The sequence below is a fragment of the Engystomops pustulosus genome, chromosome 10 (genome assembly GCF_040894005.1).
Source record: "Engystomops pustulosus chromosome 10, aEngPut4.maternal, whole genome shotgun sequence".
Taxonomy (NCBI): domain Eukaryota; kingdom Metazoa; phylum Chordata; class Amphibia; order Anura; family Leptodactylidae; genus Engystomops; species Engystomops pustulosus.
This window is the reverse complement of record NC_092420.1, coordinates 1,356,430-1,366,093: the sequence shown is the minus strand read 5'-3', so window position 1 is coordinate 1,366,093 and position 9,664 is coordinate 1,356,430. Positions and strand designations below refer to the sequence as shown.

Here is a 9,664-nt window from a genome sequence, read left to right as displayed (position 1 = left end):
GTGGCCTCTGTGTATAGGACATCACATGCACGCCCCCTAGTGGCCTTTGTGTATAGGACATCACATGCACGCCCTCTAGTGGCCTCTGTATATATATATAACATCACATGCACGCCCTCTAGTGGCCTCTGTGTATATAATATCACATGCACGCCCTCTAGTGGCCTCTATGTATATGACATCACATGCACGCCCTCTAGTGGCCTCTATGTATATAATATCACATGCACGCCCTCTAGTGGCCTCTATGTATATGACATCACATGCACGCCCTCTAGTGGCCTCTGTATATATAATATCACATGCACGCCCTCTAGTGGCCTCTATGTATATAATATCACATGCTCGCCCTCTAGTGGCCTCTGTGTATAGGACATCACATGCACGCCCTCTAGTGGCCTCTGTGTATAGGACATCACATGCACGCCCTCTAGTGGCCTCTGTATATATATATAATATCACATGCACGCCCTCTAGTGGCCTCTGTATATATAATATCACATGCACGCCCTCTAGTGGCCTCTGTATATATAACATCACATGCACGCCCTCTAGTGGCCTCTGTATATATATATGACATCACATGCACGCCCTCTAGTGGCCTCTGTATATATAATATCACATGCACGCCCTCTAGTGGCCTCTGTATATATATAACATCACATGCACGCCCTCTAGTGGCCTCTGTGTATATGACATCACATGCACGCCCTCTAGTGGCCTCTGTATATATATAACATCACATGCACGCCCTCTAGTGGCCTCTGTGTATATGACATCACATGCACGCCCTCTAGTGTCCTCTGTATATATATAACATCACATGCACGCCCTCTAGTGGCCTCTGTGTATAGGACATCACCTGCACGCCCTCTAGTGGCCTCTGTGTATATGACATCACATGCACGCCCTCTAGTGGCCTCTGTATATATATAACATCACATGCACGCCCTCTAGTGGCCTCTGTGTATATGACATCACATGCACGCCCTCTAGTGGCCTCTGTATATATAATATCACATGCACGCCCTCTAGTGGCCTCTGTATATATAACATCACATGCACGCCCTCTAGTGGCCTCTGTATATATAATATCACATGCACGCCCTCTAGTGGCCTCTATGTATATAATATCACATGCACGCCCTCTAGTGGCCTCTGTGTATAGGACATCACATGCACGCCCTCTAGTGGCCTCTGTATATATAATATCACATGCACGCCCTCTAGTGGCCTCTATGTAAATAATATCACATGCACGCCCTCTAGTGGCCTCTGTGTATAGGACATCACATGCACGCCCTCTAGTGGCCTCTGTATATATAATATCACATGCACGCCCTCTAGTGGCCTCTATGTATAGGACATCACATGCACGCCCTCTAGTGGCCTCTGTATATATATATGACATCACATGCACGCCCTCTAGTGGCCTCTGTGTATAGGACATCACATGCACGCCCTCTAGTGGCCTCTGTATATATATATGACATCACATGCACGCCCTCTAGTGGCCTCTGTGTATAGGACATCACATGCACGCCCTCTAGTGGCCTCGGTGTATATAATATCACATGCATGTCCTCTAGTGGCCTCTGTGTATAGGACATCACATGCACGCCCTCTAGTGGCCTCTGTGTATATAATATCACATGCACGTCCTCTAGTGGCCTCTATGTATAGGACATCACATGCACGCCCTCTAGTGGCCTCTATGTATAGGACATCACATGCACGCCCTCTAGTGGCCTCTGTGTATAGGACATCACATGCACGCCCTCTAGTGGCCTCTGTGTATAGGACATCACATGCACGCCCTCTAGTGGCCTCTGTGTATATATAACATCACATGCACGCCCTCTAGTGGCCTCTGTATATATATATATGACATCACATGCACGCCCTCTAGTGGCCTCTGTGTATAGGACATCACATGCACGTCCTCTAGTGGCCTCTGTGTATAGGACATCACATGCACGCCCTCTAGTGGCCTCTATGTATAGGACATCACATGCACGCCCTCTAGTGGCCTCTGTATATATATATGACATCACATGCACGCCCTCTAGTGGCCTCTGTGTATATATAACATCACATGCACGCCCTCTAGTGGCCTCTGTATATATATATATGACATCACATGCACGCCCTCTAGTGGCCTCTGTGTATAGGACATCACATGCACGCCCTCTAGTGGCCTCTGTATATATATATGACATCACATGCACGCCCTCTAGTGGCCTCTGTGTATAGGACATCACATGCACGCCCTCTAGTGGCCTCGGTGTATATAATATCACATGCATGTCCTCTAGTGGCCTCTGTGTATAGGACATCACATGCACGCCCTCTAGTGGCCTCTGTGTATATAATATCACATGCACGTCCTCTAGTGGCCTCTATGTATAGGACATCACATGCACGCCCTCTAGTGGCCTCTATGTATAGGACATCACATGCACGCCCTCTAGTGGCCTCTGTGTATAGGACATCACATGCACGCCCTCTAGTGGCCTCTGTGTATAGGACATCACATGCACGCCCTCTAGTGGCCTCTGTGTATATATAACATCACATGCACGCCCTCTAGTGGCCTCTGTATATATATATATGACATCACATGCACGCCCTCTAGTGGCCTCTGTGTATAGGACATCACATGCACGTCCTCTAGTGGCCTCTGTGTATAGGACATCACATGCACGCCCTCTAGTGGCCTCTATGTATAGGACATCACATGCACGCCCTCTAGTGGCCTCTGTATATATATATGACATCACATGCACGCCCTCTAGTGGCCTCTGTGTATATATAACATCACATGCACGCCCTCTAGTGGCCTCTGTATATATATATATGACATCACATGCACGCCCTCTAGTGGCCTCTGTGTATAGGACATCACATGCACGCCCTCTAGTGGCCTCTGTATATATATATATGACATCACATGCACGCCCTCTAGTGGCCTCTGTGTATAGGACATCACATGCACGTCCTCTAGTGGCTTCTGTATATATATATGACATCACATGCGCGCCCTCTAGTGGCCTCTGTATATATATATAACATCACATGCACGTCCTCTAGTGGCCTCTGTATATATATATATAACATCACATGCACGCCCTCTAGTGGCCTCTGTGTATAGGACATCACATGCACGCCCTCTAGTGGCCTCTGTATATATATATGACATCACATGCACGCCCTCTAGTGGCCTCTGTGTATATATAACATCACATGCACGCCCTCTAGTGGCCTCTGTATATATATATATGACATCACATGCACGCCCTCTAGTGGCCTCTGTGTATAGGACATCACATGCACGCCCTCTAGTGGCCTCTGTGTATAGGACATCACATGCACGCCCTCTAGTGGCCTCTGTATATATATATATGACATCACATGCACGCCCTCTAGTGGCCTCTGTGTATAGGACATCACATGCACGCCCTCTAGTGGCCTCTGTGTATATATAACATCACAAGCACGCCCTCTAGTGGCCTCTGTGTATAGGACATCACATGCACGCCCTCAAGTGGCCTCTGTGTATAGGACATCACATGCACGCCCTCAAGTGGCCTCTGTGTATAGGACATCACATGCACGCCCTCTAGTGGCCTCTGTGTATAGGACACCACATGCACGCCCTCTAGTGGCCTCTGTGTATAGGACATCACATGCACGCCCTCTAGTGGCCTCTGTGTATAGGACATCACATGCACGCCCTCTAGTGGCCTCTGTATATATAATATCACATGCACGCCCTCTAGTGGCCTCTGTGTATATATAACATCACATGCACGCCCTCTAGTGGCCTCTGTATATATGACATCACATGCACGCCCTCTAGTGGCCTCTGTGTATAGGACATCACATGCACGCCCTCTAGTGGCCTCTGTGTATAGGACATCACATGCACGCCCTCTAGTGGCCTCTGTATATATAATATCACATGCACGCCCTCTAGTGGCCTCTGTGTATATATAACATCACATGCACGCCCTCTAGTGGCCTCTGTATATATGACATCACATGCACGCCCTCTAGTGACCTCTGTATATATAGGACATCACATGCACGCCCTCTAGTGGCCTCTGTATATATAATATCACATGCACGCCCTCTAGTGGCCTCTGTGTATATATAACATCACATGCACGCCCTCTAGTGGCCTCTGTATATATGACATCACATGCACGCCCTCTAGTGGCCTCTGTGTATAGGACATCACATGCACGCCCTCTAGTGGCCTCTGTGTATAGGACATCACATGCACGCCCTCTAGTGGCCTCTGTATATATAATATCACATGCACGCCCTCTAGTGGCCTCTGTGTATATATAACATCACATGCACGCCCTCTAGTGGCCTCTGTATATATGACATCACATGCACGCCCTCTAGTGGCCTCTGTGTATATAGGACATCACATGCACGCCCTCTAGTGGCCTCTGTATATATAACATCACATGCACGCCCTCTAGTGGCCTCTGTGTATAGGACATCGCATGTGTTAGTTTTGGGGGGCGCAGAGGTCGCCCCCAGTATTGGTGTGTAGTAGCAGTTATTGGGGCTGATTCCCCTGGGGCTCCTGTACTCGGGGTGCGCAGTGTAGCTGGACTATAGAGAGACACCTTCCGGTTATAGATGAGGATGTTCTCTGTAAAGTCCTGTTCACACTGCAGGATTCTGCCCTCTTGTTGAGGCCGCAGTCACTGGAACAGCAGCTCTTCCGCCCATAGTAAAGATGGCGGGTGGGTCACTTCCGGCAGAAATCCTGTCTATGAAAAGACACGTCACAGCCAATCAGCAGCCGACAACTACCCCGCATCTGCGCCTGACGTGCCTCGGCCGCTGGCCAATAGGAATAGGGGACGTGTTACGGGCAGGGGCGTGTAGCCAATCGGTACGTGCGGCGTGGAAGCGGCCTGTCTCGTGCGGCCAATGGGGAGTGTGCGGGGGCGGGAGGAGGTTGCTAGGAGAAGCGGGGCCGGAGTTGCCGGTGAGCGCAGTGTGAGGAGAAGCGGCGCCGCCATGAGATCCCTGAGCGCCCTGACCGTGACCGGAATCCTGCTGCTCCTGCCCGCCCGGGACCTGGCGCTCAAGGCGGGAGACTGCGAGGGTGAGGAGGGCGCGGAGCATCATGGGGGGGGGCTCTGAGTATATGGGGGGATAGAGGAGGGGGGGCTCTGAGTATATGGGGGAGGGGATAGAGGAGGGGGGGCTCTGAGTATATGGGGGGGGGGGATATAGAGGAGGGGGGGCTCTGAGTATATGGGGGGAGGGGATAGAGGAGGGGGGGCTCTGAGTATATGGGGGGGGGGGATATAGAGGAGGGGGGGCTCTGAGTATATGGGGGGGATAGAGGAGGGGGGGGCTCTGAGTATATGGGGGGGGTAGAGGAGGGGGGGCTCTGAGTATATGGGGGGGGATCTAGGAGGGGGGATCTGAGTATATGGGGGGGGATGGAGGAGGGGGGGCTCTGAGTATATGTGGGGGGATAGAGGAGGGGGGCTCTGAGTATATGGGGGGGGATAGAGGAGGGGGGATCTGAGTATATGGGGGGGGATAGAGGAGGGGGGGCTCTGTGTATATGGGGGGGGATAGAGGAGGGGGGGCTCTGTGTATATGGGGGGGGATAGAGGAGGGGGGATCTGAGTATATGGGGGGGGATGGAGGAGGGGGGCTCTGAGTATATGGGGGGGGATGGAGGAGGGGGGGCTCTGAGTATATGTGGGGGGGATAGAGGAGGGGGGATCTGAGTATATGTGGGGGGATAGAGGAGGGGGGCTCTGAGTATATGGGGGGGGATAGAGGAGGGGGGCTCTGAGTATATGGGGGGGGGATAGAGGAGGGGGGGCTCTGTGTATATGGGGGGGGGATAGAGGAGGGGGGGCTCTGTGTATATGGGGGGGGGATAGAGGAGGGGGGGATCTGAGTATATGTGGGGGGGATAGAGGAGGGGGGCTCTGAGTATATGGGGGGGGGATAGAGGAGGGGGGGCTCTGTGTATATGGGGGGGGGATAGAGGAGGGGGGGCTCTGTGTATATGGGGGGGGGATAGAGGAGGGGGGGATCTGAGTATATGTGGGGGGGATAGAGGAGGGGGGATCTGAGTATATGGGGGGGGATGGAGGAGGGGGGGCTCTGAGTATATGGGGGGGGGATAGAGGAGGGGGGGCTCTGTGTATATGGGGGGGATAGAGGAGGGGGGGCTCTGTGTATATGGGGGGGATAGAGGAGGGGGGGCTCTGTGTATATGGGGGGGGGATAGAGGAGGGGGGGCTCTGTGTATATGGGGGGGGGATAGAGGAGGGGGGGCTCTGTGTATATGGGGGGGGGATAGAGGAGGGGGGGCTCTGTGTATATGGGGGGGGGATAGAGGAGGGGGGGCTCTGTGTATATGGGGGGGGGGATAGAGGAGGGGGGGCTCTGTGTATATGGGGGGGGGATAGAGGAGGGGGGGCTCTGTGTATATGGGGGGGGGATAGAGGAGGGGGGGCTCTGTGTATATGGGGGGGGGATAGAGGAGGGGGGGCTCTGTGTATATGGTGGGGGGATAGAGGAGGGGGGGGCTCTGTGTATATGGGGGGGGATAGAGGAGGGGGGGGCTCTGTGTATATGGGGGGGGGATAGAGGAGGGGGGGGCTCTTTGTATATGGGGGGGGCTCTTTGTATATGGGGGGGGGGGATAGAGGAGGGGGGGGCTCTCCTGACGCCATCTTTGTTCCTGGCAGTGTGTGGGGGGGCGGCGGTCTGTTGGGGGGAGGGGCTTGCGGCTCTCCTGACGCCATCTTTGTTCCTGGCAGTGTGTGGGGGGGCGGCGGTCTGTTGGGGGGAGGGGCTTGCGGCTCTCCTGACGCCATCTTTGTTCCTGGCAGTGTGTGGGGGGGCGGCGGTCTGATGGGGGGAGGGGCTTGGGGCTCTCCTGACACCATCTTTGTTCCTGGCAGTGTATGGGGGGGCGTTCTGTTAGGGGGAGGGGCTTGCGGCTCTCCTGACGCCATCTTTGTTCCTGGCAGTGTGTGGGGGGGGCGGCGGTCTGTTGGGGGGAGGGGCTTGCGGCTCTCCTGACGCCATCTTTGTTCCTGGCAGTGTGTGGGGGGGCGGCGGTCTGTTGGGGGGAGGGGCTTGCGGCTCTCCTGACGCCATCTTTGTTCCTGGCAGTGTGTGGGGGGGGCCGGCGGTCTGATGGGGGGAGGGGCTTGGGGCTCTCCTGACGCCATCTTTGTTCCTGGCAGTGTATGGGGGGGAGGGGCTTGCGGCTCTCCTGACGCCATCTTTGTTCCTGGCAGTGTATGGGGGGAGGGGCTTGCGGCTCTCCTGACGCCATCTTTGTTCCTGGCAGTGTGTGTCTCCTTCCTGAGTCGCTTCTATCAGTCGCTGAAGGAGAATAATGTGGATTTCACTCCGGCTTCGGTGGAGAAGGAGCTGCAGAAGTCGTGCGGCACGGCCAAGGGGAAGGAGAACAGATTTGTACGTATCATGTGTTTGGCGCGGTGATGTCACTGGTCGGGGGATGGATGCGGGACATTATACAGCAGCTCTGCACAGTCTCCTGCTGTCCTAGGGGCAGAGTGTTGTGTCCTGGGGTTGGATTATTGGTGACCTCTGACCTCTCCCCTTAGTGTTATTACATTGGAGCCACGAGTGACGCTGCCACGAAGATCACAAACGAGGTTTCCAAGCCGCTGAGCCACCACATCCCTGCCGAGAAGATCTGCGAGAAGCTGAAGAAGAAGGACAGTCAGATCTGCGAGCTCAAATACGGTGAGTGGTGCGGACCCCCGGGGGAGGGGAAGGGGCCGGGCCATGGTGTGACCTCTGACCTCTCTCCTCAGATAAACAGATCGACCTCAGCACCGTGGACCTGAAGAAGCTGCGGGTGAAGGAGCTGAAGAAGATCCTGGACGACTGGGGCGAGACGTGCAAGGGCTGCGCCGAGAAATCCGACTACATCCGCAAGATCCACGAGCTCATGCCCAAGTACGCGCCCAACGCAGCCAACGCACGGACTGACCTCTGACCCCGAGGACCCGCCCCCGGTCCTACATTCATTTATTTCCTTTCTAGTTTTTTTTTTTTTTTTTATGAAACCCATAAGCCTAGAATTTTTTTCTTGTCAGTCTGGAGGCGGCGGCTTGCTGGAGCTTGGCCCCGCCCCCTGCGTGCTGGTCGGCCGCTGCACGGACGTGATTTATACCATTTCTTCTATTCTGTGAGTGGCATTTTTTTTCTGTGAAAATAAAAGAATCCACTCTGACTCCTGCAGCGCGTGTGGTGCCCCCCGGGGGTCCTGGAGATCAGCGGGGGAGGGGTCCAGGAGATCAGCGGGGGAGGGGTCATCTCTTCTGTATTACTGACACCTGAGAGCAATAACTGTATCCATGAAGAAGCCCCCAGACTGCGCAGAGCCCTGCTACAGCAGGTGTGGACCCCCAGAGGGGCTGATCCCATGGTGCATTGCGCTTGGCCAGCAGGGGGCGCCCTATTTATTGTAAGTTCGGGTTATTTTCTGGTTTCTATGTGGAGTTTCTGACATTAAATTTCACTCCGTTCTCCATCCGCTGGTCGTCTCCTTCTCTTCCTGATACCTGCGTCACCTCCGAGTCCTGATCCCTCACCCCCCCACATGCAGGAGCGGCCTCTGGGGGGCGCTGGGGAGCAGAATGTAGGGGTCACTTGTCCGCTGGATGCTTCAGGAGGTTTAGGTCTGACCTGGTGAATTTGTGTGTAAATTGCGCAGACCACCCGCAGGGTGAGGAGGGGGCGGAGCTTCTACCCCAGAAAGCTGATAAATCCCCCCATAAGTCATACCCCGGGGGGGAGGGGGGGCAGCGGCCAGGACACGGCTAAGGACATCTGTTTCGTTGTCACTTGTTTCCTTCAGTTATTTTGAGCCACAATCGGGAGTGAGAGATGAGGCGTCGCAGCAGCTCCAGTCTTCAGTGTGACTGGTCTGATAAATCTGATGGTAATAGACCTTGAAGGGTTAATCTCAGTCACATTCTGTCTCATTAATCTGCCATTTATAATATACATTTCTGTATGAGATGTTGTTACAAAAAATGTTCCTGTGTGAAGATAATTTCTCATAAATGTAGTTTTATGGTCCTTTATAAACAAGACTGTGTCCTTGGATACGACCACCTCTGCTGGAGGGATCGCACAATGAAACAAAAGGTTTTTGTGTAAGAAATGTCCGGGAGATGCTGCAGGTCCTACAGCCGTCCTGATGATTGCAGAGGTGGTTGTTTCCAAGGGCAGCTATCTTGTTACTAAGGGACAGCATAGAAATAACATTTTCTTTTAATTTCCAATGGAAGAAATGTTTACAAGTGGCAAAATAATTAAATGTAAATGCCCAGATGGGAAAACCCCTTTAAAGAACTGGCACAAGATCCTGCTGATAAATGTATAGCACTCGAGGGGAGATGTATCCGGATCACTGCGGCCCTTCTTGTCTGTATTAGGGGGGGGGGGGATATTCTATGTATTTTGATTTCTCTAGATCAGGGGTGCACAATATTTTTAAAACCAGGGGCCGCACTGTCATACCGCTACTCCTCAGGCGGCTGCTCTATTTACCAAAAGCCTGAATGCTCCAAAAACCAAAGTGCATAATACCGTATTTCTACAATATGTAACACACACC

At 53.2% G+C, this 9,664-nt stretch overlaps 1 protein-coding gene across 1 annotated transcript; it reads left to right on the top strand.

Annotated features, from left to right (window-relative positions):
- Positions 1-4,934: 4,934 nt before the first annotated feature.
- Positions 4,935-8,575, top strand: MANF (mesencephalic astrocyte derived neurotrophic factor). The gene is made up of 4 exons (XM_072127646.1): positions 4,935-5,131; positions 7,358-7,485; positions 7,638-7,779; positions 7,851-8,575. Exons 1-4 carry the CDS (start codon positions 4,954-4,956, stop codon positions 8,033-8,035), a joined length of 633 nt encoding a protein of 210 aa, XP_071983747.1. The 5' UTR covers positions 4,935-4,953; the 3' UTR covers positions 8,036-8,575.
- Positions 8,576-9,664: the final 1,089 nt, after the last annotated feature.

Coding starts and splice junctions, on each gene's coding strand:
- MANF (XM_072127646.1), top strand. CDS start 4,954: ATGGGGAGTGTGCGGGGGCGGGAGGAGGTTGCTAGGAGAAGCGGGGCC. Junction 5,132..7,357: donor CAAGGCGGGAGACTGCGAGG/GTGAGGAGGGCG, acceptor TGTTCCTGGCAG/TGTGTGTCTCCTTCCTGAGT. Junction 7,486..7,637: donor AGGGGAAGGAGAACAGATTT/GTACGTATCATG, acceptor CTCTCCCCTTAG/TGTTATTACATTGGAGCCAC.